The sequence below is a fragment of the Scleropages formosus genome, chromosome 5, assembly GCF_900964775.1.
Source record: "Scleropages formosus chromosome 5, fSclFor1.1, whole genome shotgun sequence".
In the NCBI taxonomy this organism is placed as follows: Eukaryota; Metazoa; Chordata; class Actinopteri; order Osteoglossiformes; family Osteoglossidae; genus Scleropages; species Scleropages formosus.
In genome coordinates this window covers 24,608,768-24,634,104 of record NC_041810.1, presented here as the reverse complement: position 1 = coordinate 24,634,104, position 25,337 = coordinate 24,608,768, and the positions used below count along the sequence as shown (strand labels likewise).

General features: G+C 57.1%; 1 protein-coding gene across 2 annotated transcripts in view; it reads right to left on the bottom strand.

Annotated features, from left to right (window-relative positions):
* Positions 1-25,337, bottom strand: part of LOC108942397 (potassium voltage-gated channel subfamily KQT member 1-like) — a 46,197-nt gene that overhangs the window by 3,002 nt on the left and 17,858 nt on the right. The window contains exons 13-17 of one of the 2 annotated variants that reach the window (XM_018765740.2): positions 14,559-14,634; positions 13,225-13,319; positions 12,401-12,447; positions 11,120-11,181; positions 1,791-2,019 (exon numbers count right to left, since the gene is read on the bottom strand). In XM_018765740.2, the coding sequence (XP_018621256.2) occupies positions 1,810-2,019; positions 11,120-11,181; positions 12,401-12,447; positions 13,225-13,319; positions 14,559-14,634 (490 nt within the window). In that variant the 3' untranslated portion in view covers positions 1,791-1,809. Of the gene's footprint in view, positions 1-1,729; positions 2,020-11,119; positions 11,182-12,400; positions 12,448-13,224; positions 13,320-14,558; positions 14,635-25,337 lie in introns of those variants that run through there. The other variant, XM_018765739.2, reaches the window with a different exon arrangement.

Below are 25,337 nucleotides of genomic sequence, written 5' to 3'. Positions count from 1 at the left end.
CCCAGGAACGAGGCGTGAAGGAGCACATGTCGCTGTCTCCGTGGCAACGCGACCCCCCCCACGTCTCCTCGTCCGCATTGTCGGCAGCGCTAGACGGTGTCACTGACCAGATGGTCGTGTGCTGCATAACTCACTTATCTGTCAGTGAGCTCTAAAGGAATGCAAAGCGCACAGAGAAGGAGCGCGGCGCCATCTGCTCGTCGACACTGTCTGCACACGCACGCACGCACACACCCCCCAAGTATGTACACACGACACACGGTGGCGATAAGGGGTGTGTCTCGACTGTCCCCCGCGCGTCCGTGAACGGAGCCGTCGGCCGTGCGCGGTGCTGCCGGTTCCCTCGGCCGCGCGCGGTGCTGCCGGTTCCCTCGGCCACGTGGCTTCGTTTACTCTACAGCCTGTGCTTTTATTGGGCCCGAGGGCGGCTGCAGCGACTCCCTGCTCCGAGAGAGCGTGGCACGCGTGTGTGTGGCGTGCGTGCAAGTGCGTGCGGCATCTGACGGGCGAGGGGGCCGTCGCGCGTGTGGTCCGTGCAGGTTCTCTAAATGGAATCAGATGTGGGGCCCAGGAGCGAGGAGGCGGGGGTGCTGTGAGGGCGGGGTCATGGCGCACTGTGTGACGTCAGCCCTGCTGACCCGCTGTGCTCGCTGACGTCTCTACGATGCCAGGCCTCCCCGAACACTTTTATGCGGCGACGTGTGGCACGACCTGTGGGGTGATGTCAGAGGGCGACCCTGGGCCTCGCCGAGTCTTGCGTGCCCACACACACACACACACACACACACACACACACACACACACACGCTTGTTTTTAAAACAGAGCACGATAAAGTCACCTGGACTTTGACAGAAGAATTTGAGAGACAATCGGCTGTACCAACTGGACCGAACAGCACTGCTCTGAAAGCACTGATATCTCAGAAGCCCTTGCCTTTCACAGAACCCCCCTTCCCAACTAATTAGGAGGAGACGAGCAGCCTCGTCCCGACAGCCCTGCGGGGTGTGCAAGCGCAGAACGAGCACTCGAACCCCGAGCTGCACAGACCCGCACCTGAGGAGCCCGTAGAGCGAAAAGCTATTTTCAGAAACTCCATAAAACAAAGGCGACGTCCCGCATGTGACGTTTGGACACGGTGCCATGGAGACGGTAATGCCAGTTGTAATGCCAGTTGGTTTCCAGGCGAATCCGAGGCCGAGGAGGAGCACCGCAAGCACCACAACGAGGTGGACACGAGCGCTGTCACGCGCTGTCCGACACGGAGCTGAGCGACGGACACTCCGGCAGCGCACACGTTGACTCCAGACTCACACTGCCACGCTGTACAGGTACCGTGCACAGAGACAAAAGACACACCACGGCACTGAGGAGGAGCACGGCGGCCGTCCGGCATTCTGCCCTCCGGCGAGGGACTCCACTGTTTCTGGGGTCACGTCGGGCCAGAGTGCTGAACCAGCGATGCCCAAGTGTCTGTGTGTGCGTGTAGAGAGCAACACACTGGATGCAGGGCTTGGTGTACTTTGTGTGTGCGTGTGTCAGCGAGAAAGCGGCAGCGGGCCATCAGACGGAGGAGGCAGGCCCCCTTGTGTCAGCCTGCGGAAATAAAAATGGAGGGTGGGGGGAGGGGCGATGCCCGCCATCCTGCTGAACCGTTAGGGTTCCGAAATAAGAGGAAAAAACAGTGTATTAACTATATGACATTACAGTCGTCTTATACATAGAGCACATGCATACACTTTATTGGCTTTGTATCAAACACAGAGCGGTGTCACTGTAGCCGTAGTGTCACCTGGGCGCCGCGGCACAGGTCAGCCGGGGGCCCCCTGGCTGGACAGCTGCTCGTAGCTGGGAAGGCTGTTGCTGCTGGAGTGGAAATCGGCGGCGCGTGAGGCTCCGGCGCGTTCTGGGGTTGCGTTCCCTCGCCCCGCCCCCTGGACGCCGCCCGCGGATCTCGACACGGCCAACAGGCGCTGCAAGGCCAGGGAGATGTGGCCGAGGCTCTGCTCCATGTGCGTGATCTGCGAAGAGACACAAGCGCATGGAGCTCATCTGGGTCCACGTTGCACGGCTGCCCTTCTGACACCTTCTATTCAGCATTTGGGACTGTGCTGTACTTTACTGTGCTGCGCTGTACTGGTTGGACTGAAAAAACCACAGCGTCTGAAGGTCCTGGTAAATGAACTGTTCACTGAACTGTAGGCCACTCAGGAAGGACGCGTAAGTTTCTGAACAAGCTGACACAAATCAGCGCAGTTCTATTGGACTCGGTGGCCCCCGTGGGGTCCCAGGTTGGACCCAGAGGGAAGGACCCCATCCTCTGCAGCGCCAAAAGCTGGTCATCAAGCACCAATGGGGCTAAAAAGGCTCCGAGACTCTGTTTCCGGAGATTTCGGCGCAAGTGTTCGTGCTGCTCAGTTCCAGGCGCCGGTGGAGCTCAGAGATGAGTAAGAGCACCAGCGTGAGGGTCACTAAGAGGGGAAAAGCTGTCCGGAATGAGGGGGAAAAACTGCAGCCTCTAGAGAGGCAAAACTGAATCTCCCCTCTGGCACACGTAGTTCTGTACCACGGTAACTCCTCCCCTGCTCTTGCAGAAACACACACACACACACACAGAGACGCGCAGACGGTCCTTCTCTCGGTAATAAACATGAAGTACTTTCTGGCAGGTCCTGCTCTCTTGCGGGTCTGGGGTTCGAGTTCTGCTTGGCGTGCCTTGCAACACACTGGTGTCCCCTCCTGGGTGTGTCCCCTCCCCCTCCAGCCTTGCACCCTGTGTTGCCGGGTTAGGCTCCAGCTTGCCGCAACCCCGCTCGGGACAAGCGGTTTCAGGCAGTGTGTGTGTGTACTTTCCGGCATAGAAGCCAAGCTTGGCTTCTCCACGTGTGTGTGTGTGTGTGTGTGTGTGTGTGTTTGTCAGGATGCTGGTCACTGACTGCCGCTCTGCACTTGACAGCCGTCCTCCAGCCAGATTGCGGCACAAGCTCCAGATTCCGGCACAGAAACTCCGAAAAAGAGGTGTAAGAAAAGCTCAATGTGTGCAGCTCCATCTGGGCTGGAGTTTTGGTGACTTGCTGACAAATCCTAATGTACACTACTGTACCATCTTTACTCTACCATCTTTACACTACTGTAATGTACCATCTTTACACTACTGTACTGTACTGTGAATTAAACTCTCGGACCATGCTCTTTACACTATTGTACTGTAGCCCACGTGCTAGGAGTTCCGTCCCCAAATCCTTTCGCATGTTGAACAAGAGAGGTGCTTTCATCTTCCTACATCCCCCCTCAGGTTCAACGCGGCCCCTGTGGCCCCTGTTTGATGTGCCCCCCCCCGGGTGTAACACCGCTGATCCTCATTAAGTCGGTGTGAGGTGACAAGAGGGCCACCGACACTCCAGCGTCACTTGAGCGGAAAGCGAAAAGCAACGGAACCTAAATGCCAGTGCACACAGTAGATGTGCAGGTGTGTGTGTGCAACATGTCTTACTTGGACAGTGTTGGCATGTCCACATCCTGTACAGCTGCGTTTCTACTCATGTACAAATGCATGTCTGTGTGTGTGTGTGTGTGTGTGTGTGTGTGTGTATTGGCATTACAGAGGCGCTGCTCAACTCCAGGCAGTCCACATGCAGCAACGTGGGGGGCTCCAAGGCAGCACGGGGGGCAGCGGTGGACTTTCGAAGTGAACTGAAAGTTGTTCCGTGGGAGGTTTTGGCCACAGACAGGGAGGGGCCCCCGGGAGCAACGGGTTAAACATGAGAGGCTTACTGTACCTTGAACTCGCATGGCGGGGGGGGGGGCAGAGCGCCGCTTGACCCGGGACCCCCGCTTAGTGCTCTCTCTCTGTCTCTCTCTCACATACACATACACACACCCCACACACTCAAGAAGCATGAAAACTGCTGAAAGTTGCACATGCAAGCTGGAAAGAGGCAGAGCCAGGCATGGGCCGGAGATTAACTTGATGGACAGCTTCTCGGTGCCCCCCCTTTTGAAAATTAATGGCAATTATGTCCAGATGCAGACGACTGAAAGGCAATGAAGACGGATTCTTCAGCAGCTGGGGGAGAGCAGCGAAGGAGAGGGACGAACGAATGACCAACCGATTGACTGACCGACCGACCGACTGACCGACCCACCGACTGACCGTTTTCGTGTGAAAACCTGCTGTGCTGCCCACCCAGCCCCCTCCACCTCACCCATCACCGCAATGTAAGAAACCCCTCCTGCTACCTGTAGCATGTTATGGTGCCTGCTGAGCCGTGATACGTCCCCGAGCGGAACTCTATAAGACTGTGATGCCGTTGTCATGGCGACGTCCGGGCATTCTCGCTGCCTGTGTCGCCGCGGCGAGGCGAACTGCGAGAATGATGAATGTCCCGGACCCCCCCGGGGGAGGGGGAGCGCCTCTCGGCCCCAGGCCCCTGCTAGCCCTCCCTCCCTCAGCCACCATCCATCATCGGCGAGAGGAGCGTTGGAACGGCTCCTCTGCAAACACCGACATCCAGCCGAGCGCTTTCCTCTGCCCCCCCGCCACACTCCTCCGGCCTTCTGGCACGGGTCCGTCGTCAGCCACACACGCAAACACACGCGCACGCACGCACACACACACACGTTTCCACAGCACTGTGGGGGGGGGTTCACACTGACTCTCGCGTTAAAGCAATAAATGGGCTCTGAATCCAGTCCAATAACTGTGAACAAACACATGTAGCTTGTTGTCCTTCTCCTTTCTGGGCTCACAGACTGCAAAGGCTCAGCACCTCATGGACATGGACATTACTGTCTGTCTCTGTCCCTCAGAGATGTCCTCACCGGGTTAATAATACAAACAATTGGTATGCATTCATTTCACAGACGCTCCACTTGCACGCACACACACACACACACACACACAGAGGGCAGGAGCTCTTCGCGGGGGGTATATGAGGGCAGCTCTGCACACTGTGTGGAAACTATGTGTTCTGCACCGCTGACTCATCATCTAACTGTGTTCATGTGCTGAGCTGCTCATTTTATGCAGCTAAAAATGTGCCTTTCTGCCATTTCCAGAAGCCCTTCGACACAAGAACACAAACCAAGTGCACAACAGGGGACCACCGCCCACAATTTGGACCTGGAGCCGGTAGTCACAGGTCTCTAGGATTGGAGAGGACAAAAACCAACCGCCAACTCCAGCGGGAGACGAGTTCGAACCGCGAGGCTCCTCATACACACCAGCTTCTCTCTCTCACTGTGTCTCCGTCTGTCTCTCTGTCCGTCTCACTCTGCCTGTCTGTCTGCGTCTGTGAGTAACCAAAGCGCCGAGCAGCACCAGCAAGTGCAAACCTGACCAAACTTGTTTCCATTCAGCCAGCATACAGCTTGTTTTTGCCAAACCGGAGAGGGTTTGGGGGGGGCACAGGAGACTGGGGGAGGGGCAAGAACAATAGATATTTGTTCTGCAATATATTACTTTGGAGCTGTGTAAAAAACGAATGCAGGAGAGGAAAAGTGCTGGGAGTGGACAGGGATGCCTGCAGGGATGCCTGCAGGGAGTGCTGCTGTGTGTGTGTATGTGTGTGTGTGTGTGTGTGTGTGTGTGTGTGTGTGTGAGAGAGACTGCTCTGCGATGGATGGTGACTGTCCAGAGAGCACCCTGCCTCACACCCTGTGCCGCCAGAATAGACTCCAGGCCACAGGGACTTTGTGATGAACAAGCGGCTCCATAACGAATGAATCGAGCAGGAATGACAGCGTCCAACTGCCTCTTAAGACCCGCCAGGTCCGTGGTGAGCAGGAGGCCATTGCACACAGATGCAGCGCACGCTGGCACAGGAAGCGTGTCTTCACGTTCTTTAATCGATATGAACGAGATTTCAGACACCACCGGTGATCAGTGTGTTGCAGCTGCAGCCGTCATCAGCAAGAGCGCCCCCTCTGGTTCTTGTATGTACTGCCACACCTCCTTATCCAGCTTGTCCTCCTTGTACGTACACACACACACACACACACACACACACACACACACACACACACACCCTTTCGCAGCCTTGACTCTTTTTCGATGAGCCCTCCAGCACCTTCCACTGCTCCCTTCTTCCACACTGCGGCGTGCCCCTCCGACTGCCCCTCCCCTTTTCCCATGAACCCCTGCTCTCAGCAGACTGCCCTGGATAAGCTGCACCGAGTTACCGGGAGCAGCGTTCCTCAACTCCGTCTCCCATTCCCCTCCTCCTGAACATTCCTGCTCTGCTCTATTTTCATAGGGATTCTTGGCGCCGGGCTGTTCAGTACACACACACACACACACACACACATGCGCAGAGACACAGCTGTTACCCTTATGGTTTAACCTTGATATGCACACAGCTGTCAAATCATTATTTTGGTTTCGCACAGACAGACACACACTGTAAGAGTTAAGAATCAGTTTCACCCACACTCACACACATCTCGTTTCAGCCGTAGCACAAGGTCAAACCGAGAACAGAGCAGGAGCGCAGTGTGTGTGTGTGTTAGGATTGCTCAGAGCTCGGGGTCCAGTGCAGGTTCCACCAACCAGCTGTACGGAATCAGTGTGTTGAAACATCATCTTGGATCTGCGCTCTGTTGAGATCAGAAAAATATGCGTGTGTGTTCAGCCAGTGCGGCAGTGAGGGTTCTCAGCCCTCGGCCTGTTGATGCATCTGAGAACTTCACTCTGAGCTAAACATAAATGAATAAACATAAATATAAAAGTGGTAATAAGACTGGATGATATTCGCATTTCTGGTGCGAGGTGTGCACTGCGTGGTCTGGAAACGACAGAAACGGCCACACGATGTCGGTTTCATCAGACCGGTTGATCCATCCATGAGGTGACACTGTCCGCAGGTCCCGTTACCGCGGTAAACGCCGCAGACGTCACTGTTGCTGTCCCGGCGTTGGGGCGAGAGCAGACAGAAATAGAGAGGTGCTCCCGAGCGTGTGCGCGCGCCTGAGGGTGTGTGCGAGGTGGGGAACGTGCGTCTGTGATTAAAAAGCTCTCTTCATGCCTCCTTGAAATGAAGCGAGGGTGAGGCAGCACCTTCCGTCCACCGTGCTGCAGCAGAGGTGCGGTGGGACGCGGTTCGGCTCGGTCCGAGCCGGGAGGCTAATGAAAGGCCCGCAGCGATGGCCTCAAGTGAACCGCCGGTGCCACCTAATTAGAGGCCAGCGGAGACTATTTTGAGCCTCTTGAAAAGGAGTCTCCCCGGCGTGGCGCCCACATCCCCGCAGCCCACCGGCTCCCGCTTATTCCAGGGAGGGACAATTATTAAATAACACGTTGGGCAGCCGGTGCCAGGAGGCTGCGGGTGTGGAGGAGGGGGGGTTTACTGCATCCTGCGCCAGGCAGGATGTGTGTGTGTGTGTGTGTGTGTGTGTGTGTGTGTGTGTGTGTGTGTGTGGCAGGGCATCCAGGAAGTGCTCCACTAGACTGCCTACAGCTGCGCTCCTGCTGCAAGGCTCCTCCACACGCGTGTTCTGTGAGTCTCCCTTGTCCCCATGTCCTCTCTCATGTCCACTTGTCTCATGTCTCTACTCTGCATTTCGCCTCATTGTGACCTAGTCCCCCCCCAACAGACACACACACACAGAGCGAAGTGGCCGTAACGCACTGGACCCGTCTCGCTGTTCCGCCCCCTCCCTGTGCCACTCCAGGTGTGCTCACGGCCCCTCGTGTCCCCACACGCCTCCGTCCACCTGGACTCCGCAGGGCGACCAAAACTACGGAAACATCTTTTTGAACTCAGCTGCAGGTTTGCATCTAACAACGATCTGCATGGACATGTTTTTTTTTTTTGTTTGTTTTTTTACTGCTCACCAGCTTCCAACAAGGGAACCTTTGTCTCGCACCAAAGTAATTAGCTCCAATACCCACCTGCTGTGACATTGGGGCAAACACTCAACTCCAACATGGGCGCTGAGCACATGTGGCAGACAACACGCACACAGACACACACACACACGCAGACCACCCAAGAAGGAACCGCCGAGTGTAGAAAACTCCCCGGGGCGTCAAAACCCAGCCTCGGCGCTCACACTCGCCCTCAGAGCTGCTGAATCCCTCCTGATGTTTAAGAAGGGTCTCGAAACACATCTCCACATCTCACACTTCCCTCCTGACGTCTCATCGTCTGCGAGAGAGACTTTCGCTGCACCGTCTGTTAAAACACACACTCCTCACTTCTGCGCTTGGCCGAAGGGGGCGAAGCAACATCCTGTCCAGCGGTGGCTAGTGCTGCAGAAACACAGCCGGAGCCCCAACCCTGCCTCCCATCCGTCTCCCCTCCCACAATGCACCAGTCCAGCAGGCTGTCCAACACCTCCGCATGTGGACATGTTTCTTTGCCCAAAGAGGGTCAATAAGTCGCTGTGACGAACCTTTTCTTTTCTTTTCTTTTCTTTTCTTTTCTTTTCTTAACAAACGTCACAATAGTGAGACCCCCACGGGGACTCCACTCTGTTTTCTACAGTACAATAGTTTCTCTAACACAACTCACATCGGCACACACCGTTGGCAGAGGTTCACCTCTACCAGTGTAAAGTTTACAAGACACACGATGCAAACACCAGCAGAGAGAGAAGAAGAAGAAAAGATCACATTCACACATTTGCCCAAAAAGGCGCCGAAGCAGCGGCGAACAACGGGGCCACACAAGGGACACTTGCTGTGTGTGATTTCAGCCACAAGTACTTCCTGCTTGCGGATGCACGGTATCCTGTTGTCCCTCGCAGCCCCAGGCTGTCAGGGCCAAGACGTCACCGTAGAGCCCCGCGAGCCTGTCTCCATGTGGGCCGATCACAGCCCCGGGGGGGGGGGTCCGGGGCGGGCTCGTGCGGGGGCAGGTTCTCACGCACAGATGGCTCTGATCACATCTCGATACTTTCCTGTACGCACCCACCCCCCCTCGGTCCCACCCTCCTCCCGCTGAGGTTACCTCGCTCCAGATGACTGGCACAGTGCCGCTTTCCACCGTTTACCGCGCTCAATGGATCATTACCAGCGCTTTCCTGACCCAGAACTTTGTGTAGCGCTGCGCTGGCCGCCTTGCCCACAGCTCTTCTCCGGCCCGTCCTTCACACACAGCACAGTGAAAACAAACAAGCACATACACACACCCTTTCCCAGTCCCTCTCTCCTATACGCAAACCAAACAGTACTAAAGACTTAAAGACAGGTTGGCATTTGGAGTCACAGGGGCTCTCTCTTTGTAACACACTTGCACAAGGTCACACACATACACACACACCCAGAGAACAGCAATGTTCCTTGGCCCTTGAGAGCGGTGCTCACGTCTGCAGGTAAGAGGGCAGTGGGGACGGGCAGGGTGCCAGGCTGAGTCCAGTGGGACGAGACCCGGTCCATCAGTGTGCCATAAAGAGCGCGGTGGATGGCCCACACAGTTATGTATAGCAGCGGGGGGCAACCGCACCGAGCGTTGGGTTTTGGACTGGAAACAGCGCTCATTCGCTCATCGCATCTGACTGTGCCTCATACCGGATGAATGCTGTCTCTCTCACTGTCTCTCTCTCTCACACACACACACACACACACACACACATACACAGAGTGTCAAAGAGCTATGGTCGCACACTTTCCTGGTTTCCCAACTCCGTGCGAATTTTTCCCTAAAAAAATCACACTTCAGCAAAACAACGGCAAAAGAGTAAAGGAGCCCAATATAATGTGGAGAGCGGCGCCCTTAAACAATCCTCTGTGTGAAGAAACACTTTTCTGGCCTGTCTCTGCAAGCGTGAAGCACGGTGCATAGTCATGACTGTTGCCACGGCAACACCCTGCCCAGGGGGCATCTGGGAACAGCTTGACAGCACAAAGGGACTGGACACCTTCCTCTCCAGACACACCCCCCAGCACCCAATGATGGAGAGGAGCGGGGGGCCAGGAGACCTCACCCGCCAGTTGCCTTGGCTGATAGCGGCTATAAATATATCAGTGAGTGTGAGGAAAGGCGTCGGCAGTGAATAAGTCCCTTGTTGAAACAGCGGTGTGAAAACACACACGGGCGATGCTCCTCACGCCGCTCTCATTAAAACCGTGTGTCAAATTGGAGCCATAAAAACAAATGAGTTCAGCCCACAGAAGGCATCAGGACTCCATTAACATCACGGGGGTGTCGGAGTGTGTCTGCGCGCCGGGCCCCGGGTCCGACACCAAGATCCATATTTACTGCAGCCGTGACGGGAAGAGTCGCGGCGGGAGCAGAAGAGCCCTGTTCACAGCCGCACCTCCGACTCCCGTAGCGCCACCGAGCCAGGAATACCGCTCCTATCTAGCGCTCCGTGTGTTTACACATGTGTGTGGTGTGCGTGCCTTGCTCTACACACAAGCATTAGCCGCGTCTCAGCGTCGGCGCCAACTCCGCTGCTTTGCACCTGTGGCTCCGGCTACTGGAGACAGGATGCTGCGCGTCATCATGCTCTGCCCACGTGTCATAAAGATTACGACCGCAAAGTAACCATCATACCAATAATAATAATATGACTTTGTCCTACAGTGCTTGCTGTTCCAGTCCATGTCTCCGCCCCGCAAAGTCCCCCGACCCCCCCACGACCGCCCCAGGGCAGCTTCGTGACTCAGAGCAGCACGCATGGCAGCAGGACAGCTAATCCGCGGAAGGGGCTGAGGGCGACACGCTGCGCACGCTCTAAGTGCGAACCTTCCCGATTTGGCGGATCTGCGGGTTCCCAACCCGAGACGGCGGTAACAGAACGGTAAGAACAGGTTGAGTGAGAAAACAACTCCGTTTCCACCCTGGCACGACTGTGACGAAAATGAAGAAATGGTTACGAGCGAAAAGGAACTGGACTGGGGAGACGCACATGAAGAGAAACAGAATGAATCACCGTCTGCTGGTGGTTGTTGGCCTGCAGGGCTCAGAGCTGGGCGGCAAGCAGGAAGTGCACAGAGATGCAGTGGGGGTGGAGGGCAGTGGAGCCTTTTCTACACCTCTGCTCTCAATCTGAAGAGACCTGGAGAAGTGCAGAAGAAGGCCACGCAGGGACGAGGAGGATGGGAGGAAGGAAGGACGAGGAGGATGGAAGGACGGAAGGACGGAAGGACAAAAGGACGGGAGGACGGGGAGGACCTACCTTATCCTCCATCCTGGCGAGTCTGGAGCCGATGCTGTTGGACCCCTTGTCCTTGCTCCGCTCTGCAAAGGGAGATCAGGGAATTGGGTGAGGAAGGTAGGCAGGCTAGAGGGCAAGGGTGGAGTAACACAGTGTGGAGCAGCACAGGGTGGATGGAATAACACGGGGTGGAGGAACACAGGTGAAGGCTAAAGTTGGGTGACGTGAAACAGTGAAAAACACTGAAAAGCAGAGGAGTGGAACAGGGTGATTCTCCCTGAGACACACACACACACACACACACAAGGAAAATGCACAAGGCTACAGCAACACACAGAAAGCAAAGCAGTGCGAGAAGACGGCAGAATAAACAGGTGTTGCGCTCGGCCTCAAGCAGGCATCGCAGCGAGTGTAAAAGGTGGAGCGGTAAGTAAAACACGGTACGGTCACTAAGCGGTCAGTAGCGCTTCGCAGCTACGGGACTCTTTGCAGAGCGGCAGGACTGGAGCGTGACGGACAGCAGTGCGTCCAGAGTCCTGAGTGCCAACTGACACCTCAACTGCGGTGCGAGACGGGGTGGGGGGTGGGGGCGACTGAGGTGTTTGGGTCCAGCACTTCGGCGGTCCCCCCGCCCCTCCCCGAGACACGGAAGCCACCTGCCTGCTCAGCTCTACTCGCCTTTCAGCCTCTCATTCATAGTGCGTCTGTGGACAGGGCTTCGCCCGCCTAACAATGGCTCTTTCACCTCTGCGCTGCGACTCCGAGCCGGGAGCTCCCGGGCTCACCGACACAGCCGCTCCAGCACAGCTTAGCTCAGCACAGCACGGCTCGGCACGGCAAGGGGACGGACACAGAGGTGCGGCGGGGTGGTGAAGCAAGAGAAGGCAGGGCAGAGGAAGCAAAATGCATAAAACCAATTGGTTGGGAATTGCCTCCCGAAAACACGCCTCTGCTCTCTCCAAAGGACCAAAGGCTCTCGGTGCAGTAATGCTATGTTTTTTTCTTCTCCTTCTTCCTTCCAAACGTGGAACTGCCAGGAAATGGACTTGTGTGATTTTTGGAAGAGTTGACGAGTTAAGAGGCTCTGGCAGAACGAGGGTTCAACCGGAGGCCAGACAGCGGGGTTGGAGGGGGGGGGGGGTTGGCTGCAGAGAGAGGGAGAAAGAAAGAAAGAAAGAAAGAAAGAAAGAAAGAAAGAAAGAAAGGCGAGAGCAGGAAGAAGCTCTACGAACGAACAGCAGACACTCTGTTGGGGTGGGAGTGCGACGGCGGCAGTGGCGGCACAGCCAAGGGTTCCTCTACCTGAGCTGGTCTGGAAGAGGCTGAGCTTCCCCAAGGACTGGTCCAGCCTGGCAACAGAAACACACACACACACATACAGGGATTAAGTCCAACTTTGAAAGATGAAGTTACTGAAACACACACACACACACACACTGTCTGAACCACTTATCCCATATGGGGTCGCGGGGAACCGGAGCCTAACCCGGCAGCTCAGGGCGTAGGGCTGGAGGGGGAAGGAACACACCCAGGATGGGACACCAGTCCGTCGCAAGGCACCCCATGCAGGACTCAAACCCCAGACCCACCGGAGAGCAGGACTCGGTCCAACCCACCGCACCACCGCGCCCCCCTTACTGCAAAGCAGTCATGTGAAAGAACAAGATCTGCTTGGGGCAGATAAGGAACATTGGCACAGTGGGTAGCGCTGGTGCCTCATGGCTCCTGGAGCGTGGGGTTGGATATGGGTTCGAATGCTTCTCGGTCAGTGTGGAGTTTGCATGTTTCCTCTCAGTTCGAGTGGCTTTCCTCCCACAGTCCAAAGATAGTGAACTGTTGATCCGTGTGTGTGTGTGTGAGAGAGAGAGAGAGAGAATGAGTGTGTGCGACTGTCCCGCAATAAAGTGGCATCCCGTCCAGGGTGCGTGCTGCCTCACACCCTGTGTGCCTGGGATAGGCGCTGGCGCCCCAGGACCCTCCATTGATTGATTACACTGAGCAACTATTGGAGAGATGAGCAGCTACCGATGAGGAATGGATGACTGCTGAGCTGACTGTGACTTTACAGCAGCACTTCCAGCCCTACGTCCCTCAAAGAAAGCTCCGGAAGCCCGGCGGCAGCGCACCTCCTCTGCAGCTCCTTGATGCGCACCATCAGGTTGAGGTGTCCCTGGGAGTACTGCTCGATCACGTCGCGCACGTCGTAGGGCTTGCGAGCTTGCTGCAAAACACACATACAGAACGTGCGCCTTTAGGACACGGCACGAGTGCAACCCCCCTCCGCTGCCGCCCCGGTAGGAGACCATCTCCTAGGAGACCACATGAACTCAGCAGAGGAGTGAAAGTACACTGTAAGTACAGACACAGCGGTATGAAAACACCGCCTCGCTCAACAGGGGGTCCTGTGCTCATGGGTCCCATCCAAACAAAGGCCCCCCCATGTGGCATCAACCGCACATGAGAGGCAGAGAAAGGCCCAGAGAGCACGCTCCTGTGTGTGTGTGTGTGTGTGTGTTTATGTTGCTGCAGGCTGCTGAGGAGAAGGACATCTCCAGGAGGTAACTCTACCTGCTACCCCTCCCCCTCGGCCTCCGCCTCCCTATGTAACCAGAGCCAGGCCGAGAGGGACTCGCTCTCTCTCGCTCGCCCTTTTGGAGCCAGGACATGTCGCGGTTCCCGCTAGGGATCAAGCATTACTAGCGATGGCTATCGGATCGTCCGGAGGGGCAGGTCCCTCACTCCCCCACAGCAACGAAGCAGAGAGGTACCACCTTTACCAGTGAAGGCCACTTGCAAGAGAGGCTGCTCGGCACCCTGGGACGCACGGTGAAAGGTCACTAAGCGCCAGTGTTTTAATTCACTGAGCCAAAGGGAATTTGTGTGCCGAACGGAGGTCGGGGCATCAGCACTGGAACAAGTAGCTCTTGGCAAAGCAGCAAGGCGTTGGCCTGAGTAGAGCGAATGGATGGGAATCACGAAGTGGTTTCACACAGGTTGAGGGCAGGGGTGGTAAGAGCTATGGTAAAAAGTACGAAGATCGGCGAGCCGGACGGCCTGGGGTCCGAACCCAACATCTCTCTTTCGCTCTAACTGGGGAACGCGATCCAGGCACGACACAAAGGGATGGTGACAACACGGGGCCATCGGCGTGCAGAGGCCCAGTGGGGCGATGCGGGCAGGGCGGTGCGGTGGGTGTGGGGTGGGGGTGGGGGTGGGGGTGTGCGGTGGAGGCCGCGGCATCGGCGGACCCTTTCACTCCCACTCTTGGGCCAAACAAACAAACTCCTCTTTCAGAGTCGCTGATAAGAAAGAATGGAGGGCGCAGCTCCCTGGAGCACTGACCTAGACCTGCATTTCCCTGCTCTTACCCCCACCCCCACCCCCACCCACGTCCCCAGACGCCAGAGGCGGGGCACGGTATTGCCGGCCGCAAACGAGCTGCGAGTCACCTGTCGCTCACCTGAAACTTCTTCTTGGCCACGAAGTACCGCATCCGCTGAAGCACACGGATCGCCGCCCGGTGCGAGTCCCGCAACCTGCAAGCACGCGTTGGTTAGCGAGTGAGCGCCATGTGTGTGTGCTGCGTGTGTGGCGTGCATGCGTGCGAGGTGCGCTCATGAGGTGTGTCGGTATGTGAGGCGTGGGGGGGGACAGGTGAGGCCACTGAAAGCAGAGCCCCTGCTCTTTGCACAATGCCCTATAGAAAAGGGCTGCTGGCTTTTCTTCCTCGCCAGCGGAGCAACAATACCGTCCGCGTTCGGCGTCCGGAACCACGGTCTCCGGCAACAAACACAAGAAGGAAGGGGCTGGAGGGGGGCTGGGGGGGCAGGGGGTGACAAAAGCGGTCCGGCGTATGACATCTTTGCGCCATTGTCCTCCTGGACAGCAGGCACTGCCACAGGAAGGGGCACGCAAGGCTCACGCATGGCTGAAGGACACGGAGCATTCAGAGCGGAAACCCGAGACCCCGAGGAGCGCGGGGTGTCGAGTCGCTCAGTTGCTCAGTCACTCGATGCGTCGTGCCGCACCTTCACGAAGGACGATGCACCGCACCGCGTTCCCGCCGCGCCGCTACAGGCCGTACGCGTAGGGCGAATGAGGGAGGGCACGTGGAGAAACGGAACGCCGTGCACAGCTTTGCCATGTCGCCTGTCGTGTCACCGCCGCTCGGATAGCCACGCGGAACAGGTCAAGGGTTGAGGTGCGAGCTCCCATGATGCACCTGGGTGCTTGCGCTGCCTCACTAAAGGAGCAGGAAAGTCACTTGGACTACAAGACACACAGAGCTGCGCAAGAGAAGACAAAGAGATGGTGTCATACATGAGCGGCATCGGCTCATCTTCTCCTCCCGCTCGTCTTCTCCAGCTCATCTCCTTACGTCAAGGACGAGACAGACACCTTCATCTTGAAGAGCGGGTCCCCGTCATAGGGTCCGCATGGGTTTGGTTAGTCCGTGAGGATGTTCGTGTGTTTGTGTGTCACGGTGCCTGAGTTCCCCCCTCTCCCCGCCACGAAGCCCGTGTCAGGGCGACGCCGAAGGGCCCGGACTTTGCAACCTGGCAATCCTCTCCGTCATCGTGGCACTTCAAAATACGGTTTGATCACCCGCTTGGCGCGAGATAAACTTACACCGAGCGCAGCGACGCTGCATGCATCCAAATGCGGTTTCGGCGCTCGAGCTTCACGTGTTTCACCTCTCGGAAAGCGAGTAACTGGATATGGAAGCACTTCTCCTCTCGCACGAAACCCGGGAGGGTGAAGCTCGAGGGATGAACCGAAACCGTTCTTCCTGTGCAGAGAGAGCCTGACCGGAGCTTCACCTGTGGCGGTGCGATCAGACTGGGCTCTGAAGTTGTGTGTCTGTAGTCGTGTGTCTGTTGTTCTGTATCTGTAATTATGTGTCTGTTGTTTCTCTGTCTGTAGTTCTCTGTCTGTAGTTGTGTGTCTGTAATCGTCTGTCTGTAGTCCTGTGTCTGTAATCACGTGTCTTCCATGCACTTTCGTCCACTTAAGCGGTGACTTGGGGAGGCTGAGCGCTGGCTGTCAGAACTCACTGAGCTAATGGACCCAGCTGGAGGAGAGTGGAGGCAACCGGCTGGAGTGGGGGGGGGCTAATAACGTGCAGGGGAGGGAGGGAGGGAGAAGGGGGGGGGGGGGCAGAGAGAGCGAGAGAGCGCCACGTTCGGGGGTTGTGTTTCTCCCTGGTGGAGGGGAAGCTGGACCCATGAATAACGGGATGCCTGAAAGTGCCCATGTTTGCCCCCCGGATTCATTTACCCCAAAGTAGACACAGTATCCTGAGCAGCATGTACCGCAGCCGCTCCCGTCCACCTCCTTCCGCTCACCGCGAACTCCCCCCCCGTGATGCTCTCAGCAGCCTGGCGTCCGTTCACACACTGACTGGCAGGCAGGCAGCAATACAACACACTTCCTGCATCGAACTGCCTCCTGCTTCCTGCAGTGCCCTGTACTTTGAGCTCTTTCATTACGGCTGAGCGCACAATGGGCAGCGAACAAATCGCTCGAAGGAATAGCGTGAAGGGGGGGGGCGTCGGCACCGAGAAACCTCTGTCATGCCGCGGGGCATCGAGGAAGTCATGGCCTGAGAGCAAGGAATGCGAGTTACTGAACAAACAGTCAGTGCCCAGCAGCCTGGTTCTCTGCAGTGCTACCCCCCACTATGACGGTGCGGGGGGTGGTTTACACAATCATCCTCTCTTGTCTATCTCTTGTCCGTCTCCATATCTTTCTTACCTTGGTGAAACTGTCTCCTCCTGTCTCACGTTGGAGGAGCGACTCTGTCGCTGCCTTTGCACACTATGATGCCCCCACCCGGTCCCAGCATGAGTTGTTCCTCCACCGTTCAAGTGGCACTCAGTACTGCGCTGCCACAGAGTCAAAGCCTCGTACGGAATAGCAAGACACAACTCTGACCTCTGATGGACATGGAGCAGTGAGAGTGCAGACGGTGGGGTCTCCTGCTCTCAAGGCTGACATTGTGTCAGTGTTCAGAGGGCCCTGGGACCCCCACCCCCCACCCTCATCCCCACAGGATGTGGGAATGGCCCATCTGGCCCTCCAGCCACATGGTTGCCACCACTGGAGGGGGTACATCCTGTGGGGTCGCCATCTGCTCACCACGGTGGTGAAAAGCCACGCCCCTTCCTACCGGTGCGGTAGCTCCACCCCTTGGCCCAAGCGTGCAGGCGCACGGGTTCCGGGGCCACGGCACTTCGAGGAGCAATCTGTCACTCGGCGAGATTCCCCGGCGGCCTGTCGCACCGCACACGCACAAACCCGACCCCTGCGTGGAGAGCAGGGCATGAAGAGGGAAAACGATAAGGGAAAAGTTTCCAAGGGACTGGGGTTTGTTTTATCTCACAGCTTGCGCACGTGCACACACACAGAGTTACCCAGAAAGCGTCTCTGTACCATGTGAGCGCAGAAAAGACAAGACGGAAAGGTACAGACACACCCGACGAGCAGCAGAGTGCACACTTCTGCTAACACACTCCCGCAGCGTACTTACAGTGAGCAAGCACACCATGGGGACAGGTCAGCTGGGGCAGAGGGCAGAGGACAGAGGACAGGGGGTCGCAGGGGCAACAAGCCTGAGAATGCGCAGTTCAAAGAACGCAATGGCTCCAGCTGGCACGGGCGTCTCTGCGTCTCCCTCCTGCTCTGTCCCCGTCGTCCAGAGTAGGGAGGTACACGAGGTGACACATGGCGGGAGACCAGCTTTGGGACTCAGATGTTTACACCTCCTCGAGATGGACATTCCGCCAGGACTGACGCGGGCCGGTATGTGGAAATACAGGCACACACACACACACACAGACACACGCAGGAGGGCGATATAAATGCAGTGTAACTACGTGACCCTGAAACACGCGGCGGCACCGCACAAAGAGCCGAGCAGATCCCCCCGGGACACGTCACACGCTTCCACGGTGCTTCCCGGGCACAGGGTACGATACCACAGGTATCGCAGACATCCACAAGCAAGTACACGGGGCCCCTGGCACGGAGTGGAGAGCAGGAGAGAAGTGAGGCCCCTGTGACCTCTGACCTCTGATCCGCACTCACATTCCACCTTGAACAGAGTCAACATTCGGAAGGAGTCGTCGCCGAGTGGGACCGACGTGCGCCCGGCATTTATCAAAAGGCAAACAGCAGCTCTCCAGGAATCCGGCAGGGACCGAGCGCCCGCTGTCACGCCAACAGCCTTGGAAACAAGAGGGAAATCGGGGTCAGGAATTGAAGGTCAGCTTGCAGAAACCCGCTGGGGGAAATCTGTGTAGGACCTCCAGGACCTCCAGGACCTCCCTCCAGGATTGCAACTCTCCACAACCCTACAGGAGCACCAAGCTGCTCCACCTCTGGCTGCTTGGTGGTCTCTCTTCCAAAAGTCTAAACCTAAAGTCAGTCAGCTGTCAGTTTTGCCCCCAGTGTGCTGGAACTTGTCCCTCAGAGCTGCTGAATCCCTCTTGGCATTCAAGAAGAGACTCAAAGCCATCTTTTTCAAAGCCACTTCTCTCTTGCTGTGTAAACGAGCGACGAACACCATCTGCTGGAAACAAGCCACGAGTGGATGATCCTGGACGGTACCCGAAGCTCTAGCTGTACTGCCGACACGCTTCCGTTCACGCTGAGTCACTCGTGTGTCATCGTGCGCGCTGGAGAAAAGTGTCCGCACGCGAGTGAAGGTGTGTGTTGTGTAAACGCAGGACGCTTTCAGAAAGGAGCTCAGGGAGATGGGGCTGTCGCTGCGCTCGTTGCTTTAATGTCTCCCAGTGAAACACAGCAATGGTAGCAGAGACTCGCGGGGGCATCGTGTGTGAGCAGAACAATAGATCTGTGTGTGTGTGAGTGTGTGTTCCATAAAGCTGTGGCCGAATGAGGCGAAGTGCCCTGTCTAGCATGCACTCGTACACACACACACACACACACACACACACACACACACACACACACACACACACACGCACGCACACAAACCCTTCAGCAGCCGCCCTTCCCCCACCCCGGCAGTGGACAGAAGAGCCCTGAGTGGGCGGCGATTGGCAGGCCACTCAGGACAGAGGCAAAGCGCTGACTCAGCTGACACTTGTATTGTTCCTGGAGAAACCTGATACCCCCCCAACCCCCCCACCCTCCGTCAGCCTTGGCCTGCTTTTCGCCCTCCTTCTTTCCCCTCGGTCCTGGGCTCCGTCTCCCTCCCCCTTACAGCTCAAACAAGTCAACACAGAGAAAAGAAGTGTGGGGGGGGAGATGGGGGTGTGTGGGGGGGGTGACTGTGGAGGAGATAAAAACTTTCTCTTGTTGCACATTTCTTTGTCGTGACACTGGGCCATTAGCACAGCTTTCCGCCATGCAATTCCGAGCCCACGGGTCCCCGAGGCGCTGACCCCCCCCCCCCTCGCTCCAGCCCCGTGCCCACAGGGATGTGAAAGAACAAACTTGTTTGTGGAACAAAGCGACAGTGCAGAGTGTCGGCAGCGGGCAGCGGTGGGCGGCAGCGGCCGGGGGCTCAGTGACCGGCCCCACTTCACTCGAATGCTCCTCCCCCAGCGCCGGCCTTTCGCTGCCCTCTTACGTCAGTCTCACACACACACACACACACACACACACACACACACATACGCATACACACACACGTTACTACGAACGCTCACGCTCTCCTGCACGCAACAAACAAACGAGCACAGAAATACACCCTTTAACATGTTCGCCGGAGTAAATGTGCACAGACACACACGCAGACACGCTTGAGATCGTCAATGTTGCTACCCTCCGAAACACACGTACGGGTAACAGGCAAGCAGCTCCATGTGACACCGCTGAACAGAGATATATGACCGTCCTGGAAACAACCTGCCGGGCGCAGAGGAACAAACACGGTAAAACAGAGTAAGTCTTACTGTGCCTCCAGCTAACGTTGCTACATGTTCCGACAGGACCGACGGCAGTGAAAAACAAACTCCTCAGCGCTGACGACTGCCAAAGTTGAAGAGTCTCTCGTTTTGCCAGCTGATCTGAATTTGTAAAAGCTGTGGTCCATGTGTGGTAAAAACGCAGTGCTATGGGCTCCTGGCATTTCTTTAAGCAAGTTTATGCCGTCACACTTTACTACTTTTTAACAACAATTTGTTCAGTAATGAACGCTGCTTTATACCGCGGTATGTGAGAAATGGGCTGTACTCGAGAATCAAGTGTCTGCATCCAAGTGTCTCTTTGCGCTCGTGCACTGAACGCCGTGCTGCTCCCCAAGACATTCGTCGCTTCCGAGAAACGCGTCTGCGCCATGAACATGCATCCAAGTTACCGTCGTTCCCGGTTCTTCGGAAACATTCTTCTGCAGAGCTGGAGAGGCCCGGTGAAGGTGGACCTCAGAGAGCGCGGCTTTTGGGATCCCGCACCCCACTTCGGAAGTGTCCTCAGAACGACGGCCTCGAACCTTAATGACAGACCATCTGTGACGCGGCAGCGATGGAGCTCATGTGCGGGAAACAAGTGACGGTCGTCTAGCGGTGCATCCTGCCGTAGACAAGCTTCTGCCCCAGGGGCCTTTGCACCCCCACCCATCAAAGTTGGGCCCTTTAAGATGGCACTAAAAACCTTAATTACAGGCCACCGCGGAGGGCACACGATTAGCCACGACTGGGCAGCCCCACCTCACCGCTCCGCAGAAGGTTCTGCTGAAGACAGCCATCTGCCCACGTTCCTCCACGATGACATGGGCGACATGGACCCGCTGCCATCTACCAACGATGTGCTGGGGTGCTCATCCCATGCGGTGCCGCCCCGCTGCGGAAACCGCGGAGAGGAAGGGAGCATCGCGGTGCAACTCCAGCACCTGGTGAGATGTCTGAAGGCGCCGCCCTCTCTCGGCATGGGAACGGGACGAGCAGAGGAGTCTCTTCGGCGGAGCCCAGCAGCAACGTGGTCTGCACCACCCTCCTCCCCTCGTCTCGCCTGCCCCAAACCCCCCAGCTCCACACGGCCGGTTTATGCTCCACAGCTCTCATTAGCTCCGACACACTGTAACTAAACGCAATTACCGTTAAAAGAGGCAAGAAAGGGACGCAGCAGCGGGCGAATAAAGGCGCTGGTGCTGACGGCTGTGGTTTTCATGGCCCGCGGCCGGCACACGGCATCGGGGGCTCCTTTCTTTCTCCTGCTCCACAGTGACACGCTCCCTCACAATTATTCCCAACAGGGGTGAAGCCCCCTGCCCCCGATCCCATGACTTGCTCCATTTGCTGTGAAACAGCCGCATGGACTTCCTGCCTGCTGGTCGCAGCTCACTTTCTCCGCGCGCCTTCCGAGAGTTCGAGCGAAATCCCATCACTGAATTGTGCCGGGCGCTCCCTTTGCTCACCGCCTTAGAAACATATGGGCCAGCAGTGTAGATCAGCAGATAGCACCGGTATCTCACCGTTGCTGAGCTGTGGATTTGGATGTGAGTTCCGATATGGCTCAGTCTGCGTGGAGTTCGCCGGGTGTCCTCCAGGCACTCGGATCTCCTGCCACGGTCCAGAGACGTGTGTGTTGGCTGAACCGGTGACTCTGAGGTGCCCCGGTGTGTATACGTACGAGCGTGTGTGCACGAGCGTGTGGCATTACCCGGTGACGGACCGGCGTCTCACCGAACCCACATGGAGCCTCCCTCGGAGGCACCGCTCAGGGCGACCGCAGCCCACACATCTGTGCCGCACCTGTTCCCATTGTGTGCTGCGCAAGGCATAGATCCCTGAATATGGGAAGAAGAGCGAGCAGAAGTCGGGCCCTGGTGCTGCACGACAGGGCACCGGCAGGGCCTGCAGACGCACGTGCGAAAACACCGAGTAAATAGGGGCCGTGAAACGACGGCGTCGACGCGAACCCTTCGGCAGACAGCCGCCGTGCCTAACAGAAACAGCAGGCTTTGCCAGAAGCACAGTGATTCTTTCTTACAATAAGAGTGTTGCTAACAAAGCTACCATTGGCCGGCGCTGCCAGCCGAGCCAGGCCCGGCGCCCCCTGTCAATCAGGCCATTGTGGACGTGTGTAAGGGCCCCGGACAAAGAGCCATTGTCCCCGAGCCCGGCCCGGCCCTGCCCCGGCGGAGAAGCCCCTTCTGTTTTTGCCGTCTATAAATCAATCTTTTGAGTCGGACCACCGCTCGGCTCCTCCACTTCGGAGAGGCCCGCACGCCCACGCCCTGCATCGCCGCGGTAGTACACACGTGAAGAATGCCCGTGAGTGGGTCACCCGCTGGCGCACGCTGCTCCTTGTTCCGCTTCCAGGAGCGCAGGGCGCCGTCGCTCAGCTCGCGCGCATAAAGCTCGGCCCTGTTTCGCTCCGCAGAGAAAGTGCCTCCGTTACTGCGGCGAGCGTTTGCCATATTCATGGGGGGACCGGAGAGCGGGGGGGCAACAGAGACGCCATAGAATTTCAAACAAATGACAAGGGCCAAGAAGTGAAACAAAACACGTCTTTGGATTTTCCTGCTGTGTGAGACGTGTTCCTGCTGTGCGCCTGTTACGAGAGACGGATATGACCTTCCCTCCTGGACAGGACGGAGGACGGAGGCGCTCGGCCGAATCGAACCCTCGGCGCCGCCCATCAACCGCTGCTGCCCTACTGCCGGAACCGCGGTGAACTCGAGCGTGGGTGAAGGACGACCAAATCGCTGTCCTCGGAGCAGGCCTGCTGCGGTCCCTGCCCTCCTCGTCCAAGTGAAGTGCGCACCGTGGCAGCAGGTGCCGCAGTGGTTAAGGAACCGGGTGCGGAACCTGAAGTGCGTCTGTTCAAGTCCTACTTTGCGCTACTTGTCTGGAGCAGCTCAAGAAAAACAGCCAGCAATGTAAAGAGGCGAGGATACTGCGGTCACTAGAGCTTCTGCAACGGTCGACATCGCGGGCAGAGCGCAGCTGGCAAGCAGACGTGCCGAAGGCTGAGACGACGCTGTGGGAGCTGCGAGAAGCCCCCCCCCACTCGATAGCACAAACGCCATTCAAGGGTTTAAGTGCTTCGCCCCGCAGGCTTTGGGACGGTCGACGCAGCCCCGCGTCTGCGTGTGCTCCTGCTGGTGATGGGCGAGGGGGCCTATGTTGGTGGCACTGTGCCCACCCCTCAACCCCCCTTCCCCATCTCCACTTTCCACCAGGTTGTAAAGCTATTTCAGCTGGAGGCACGAGGGAGGCTTTGTGTCTCTTTAGCCTCTCGAGTCAACAGGCCCAGGTCACAGGTCAGAGCCGATACAAAAAGGTGGTGGGGGAGGGGACTTTTTTGGCGGGAAGAGGTTTTTACGAACACACACCTACTAGAGGCGGCGAGTCCGGGTCTTCCGGGATAACGTTTCACTCTCACCTTACGCTGGCAATGAGCCGCAGCTCCCCAGTACACACGCAGACACGCACACCTAGAGACAGAATTCTCCGCTCGGAGCCCCTCCAGCTCGCACACGACCCCAACAGATGTGAGCTGGCAAACGTGTGGAAGGAAGAAGTGGGTGTGCGGAAGGAAGATTCAGCTGAACACTGGAATGACAGCAGGATGGCACGGGACCACCCGGAAAGCTCACGGCAGGCGTCAAACACAGCGGCTTTGCCTTCACCAAATCTCAGTGCTTAGGCTCACATCGCTAAGCAGACAAATTCGGGACATATTATATGAAATGAGCTCCAGGTGGAGGCCAGCGCAAGGCCAGGGCTCAGGGCCAATGGGCCAATGGGATCCTTGTTAATTAGCAGAGAAGCACCCTTTGAGGGCTTGTTACCACCATCCCTTCTTGCATCCAAGACCTCTTGAGAGTTGAAGACCTCATACTGACAGCTTCATAAACAAGGATGGAGGCCCGAGTCTCAGTACGGAGACGAGGGTGCGCCCATCTCGAGTGGCAGCTCACAGACCCTATCGTATCATAACCGCCACCTCCGAAGCCCTCCACCCACACAGGCCCCTCTTCCCCTGGCCGACACCTCGAACGAGCGGGCGACCGGAAACGAGCCTGGACCACAGCGGCTACAGCACGAACTGTCGCTGAGCCCAAGAGCTGCTTGGATCACCAAACACAAGATCTGGAGTTTTTCCCCATGTCAAACCGAACCAAGTGCTTCTGCTAAAGAAACAAACTGCAGCCCAAAGGGAATTTTTTTAAGCTTCGAGACCTTCTCGTTGTGGCTCTCCTCCGAGTCCGCCGTCAGCGATTTGTAGCGTGCTTTTGCGGAAAAGTTGTGACGCTGCAGCAAGATGCAGAGGGAAAAGCATGTTCCTGCGGGTTCCCACTCTGGGAAAGATTTGTACTTGCGGGGAGAGCGGAGCGGCAGAGATGACAGTAATGACAAACAGGAGCCAAAGCGGCAACGTGTGGCCCTGGTGTGGGACACGAGGAGGACAGCTGTGTTCACGCGACAGAAGAAGAGGCTACCGTGATGGTGACAAAGGGTTCAGGCTCGGCATTTTGGGTGGTCTCGGCTGAGGCACATCCAGCGCGTGTCCTTCTCGGACGTCCCGTCGCTGCCACACGCGTGACGGCCTGCGCAGCAAAGGTGGCTGCCTCGTGCTCTTGTTTCCCCAAGCCCATATCCTGAGAGGTGGGGGGGTACGAAGAGGACCCCGACAACAAGAAAGCCTCCGGAACGGAACGACCACGCAAGCGAGCAGCACTGCAGACTCCAGCTGGGGCCTGCGGTCCAGCACACGAGGCAGAACCGAAGGGCTTCCAAGTGGCTTTTCGGACGAGCGCCCCACCACAACGACCCCATTCCACCCCAATAAGCGGAAAGCAGAAGGCAGTTTGCATGCAGAGCTACAAATGGCACCGCTGCGGTTTCATTGCAGCGTGGGAGAGCGCTAAGAGCCAACGCGTGCCGACAAATTCATTTTTTCCACACGGGATGCAGCACATGCCATGTCCACTCGCTGCCAGTCTGCTCCTTCATGTGTGCGCAAGGAAGAGAAGAGCTGCAGTTCATCCGCCGCTCTTCACGTCGACATTCGGTGTTGGCCTGTTGGCCTGCTCCGCGTGAACATGACGACGACGAGTAATTAGGAGGAACACGGCCTCATTTCCAAACTGCAGCCATTCTTCTTTTGGTTACGGGCGCTGAAGATGACCGTAGCCTGTCATGACCTCATCTGGAAGACGAACACAGCACTGTCAGTTCTTCATACAGTACCTCTGCTTCCAGAAGCTTCTCGGTCTTTGCCGGTGACCCAGACCGGTACCAGACCAAGTCCTGCTGGCAACAGG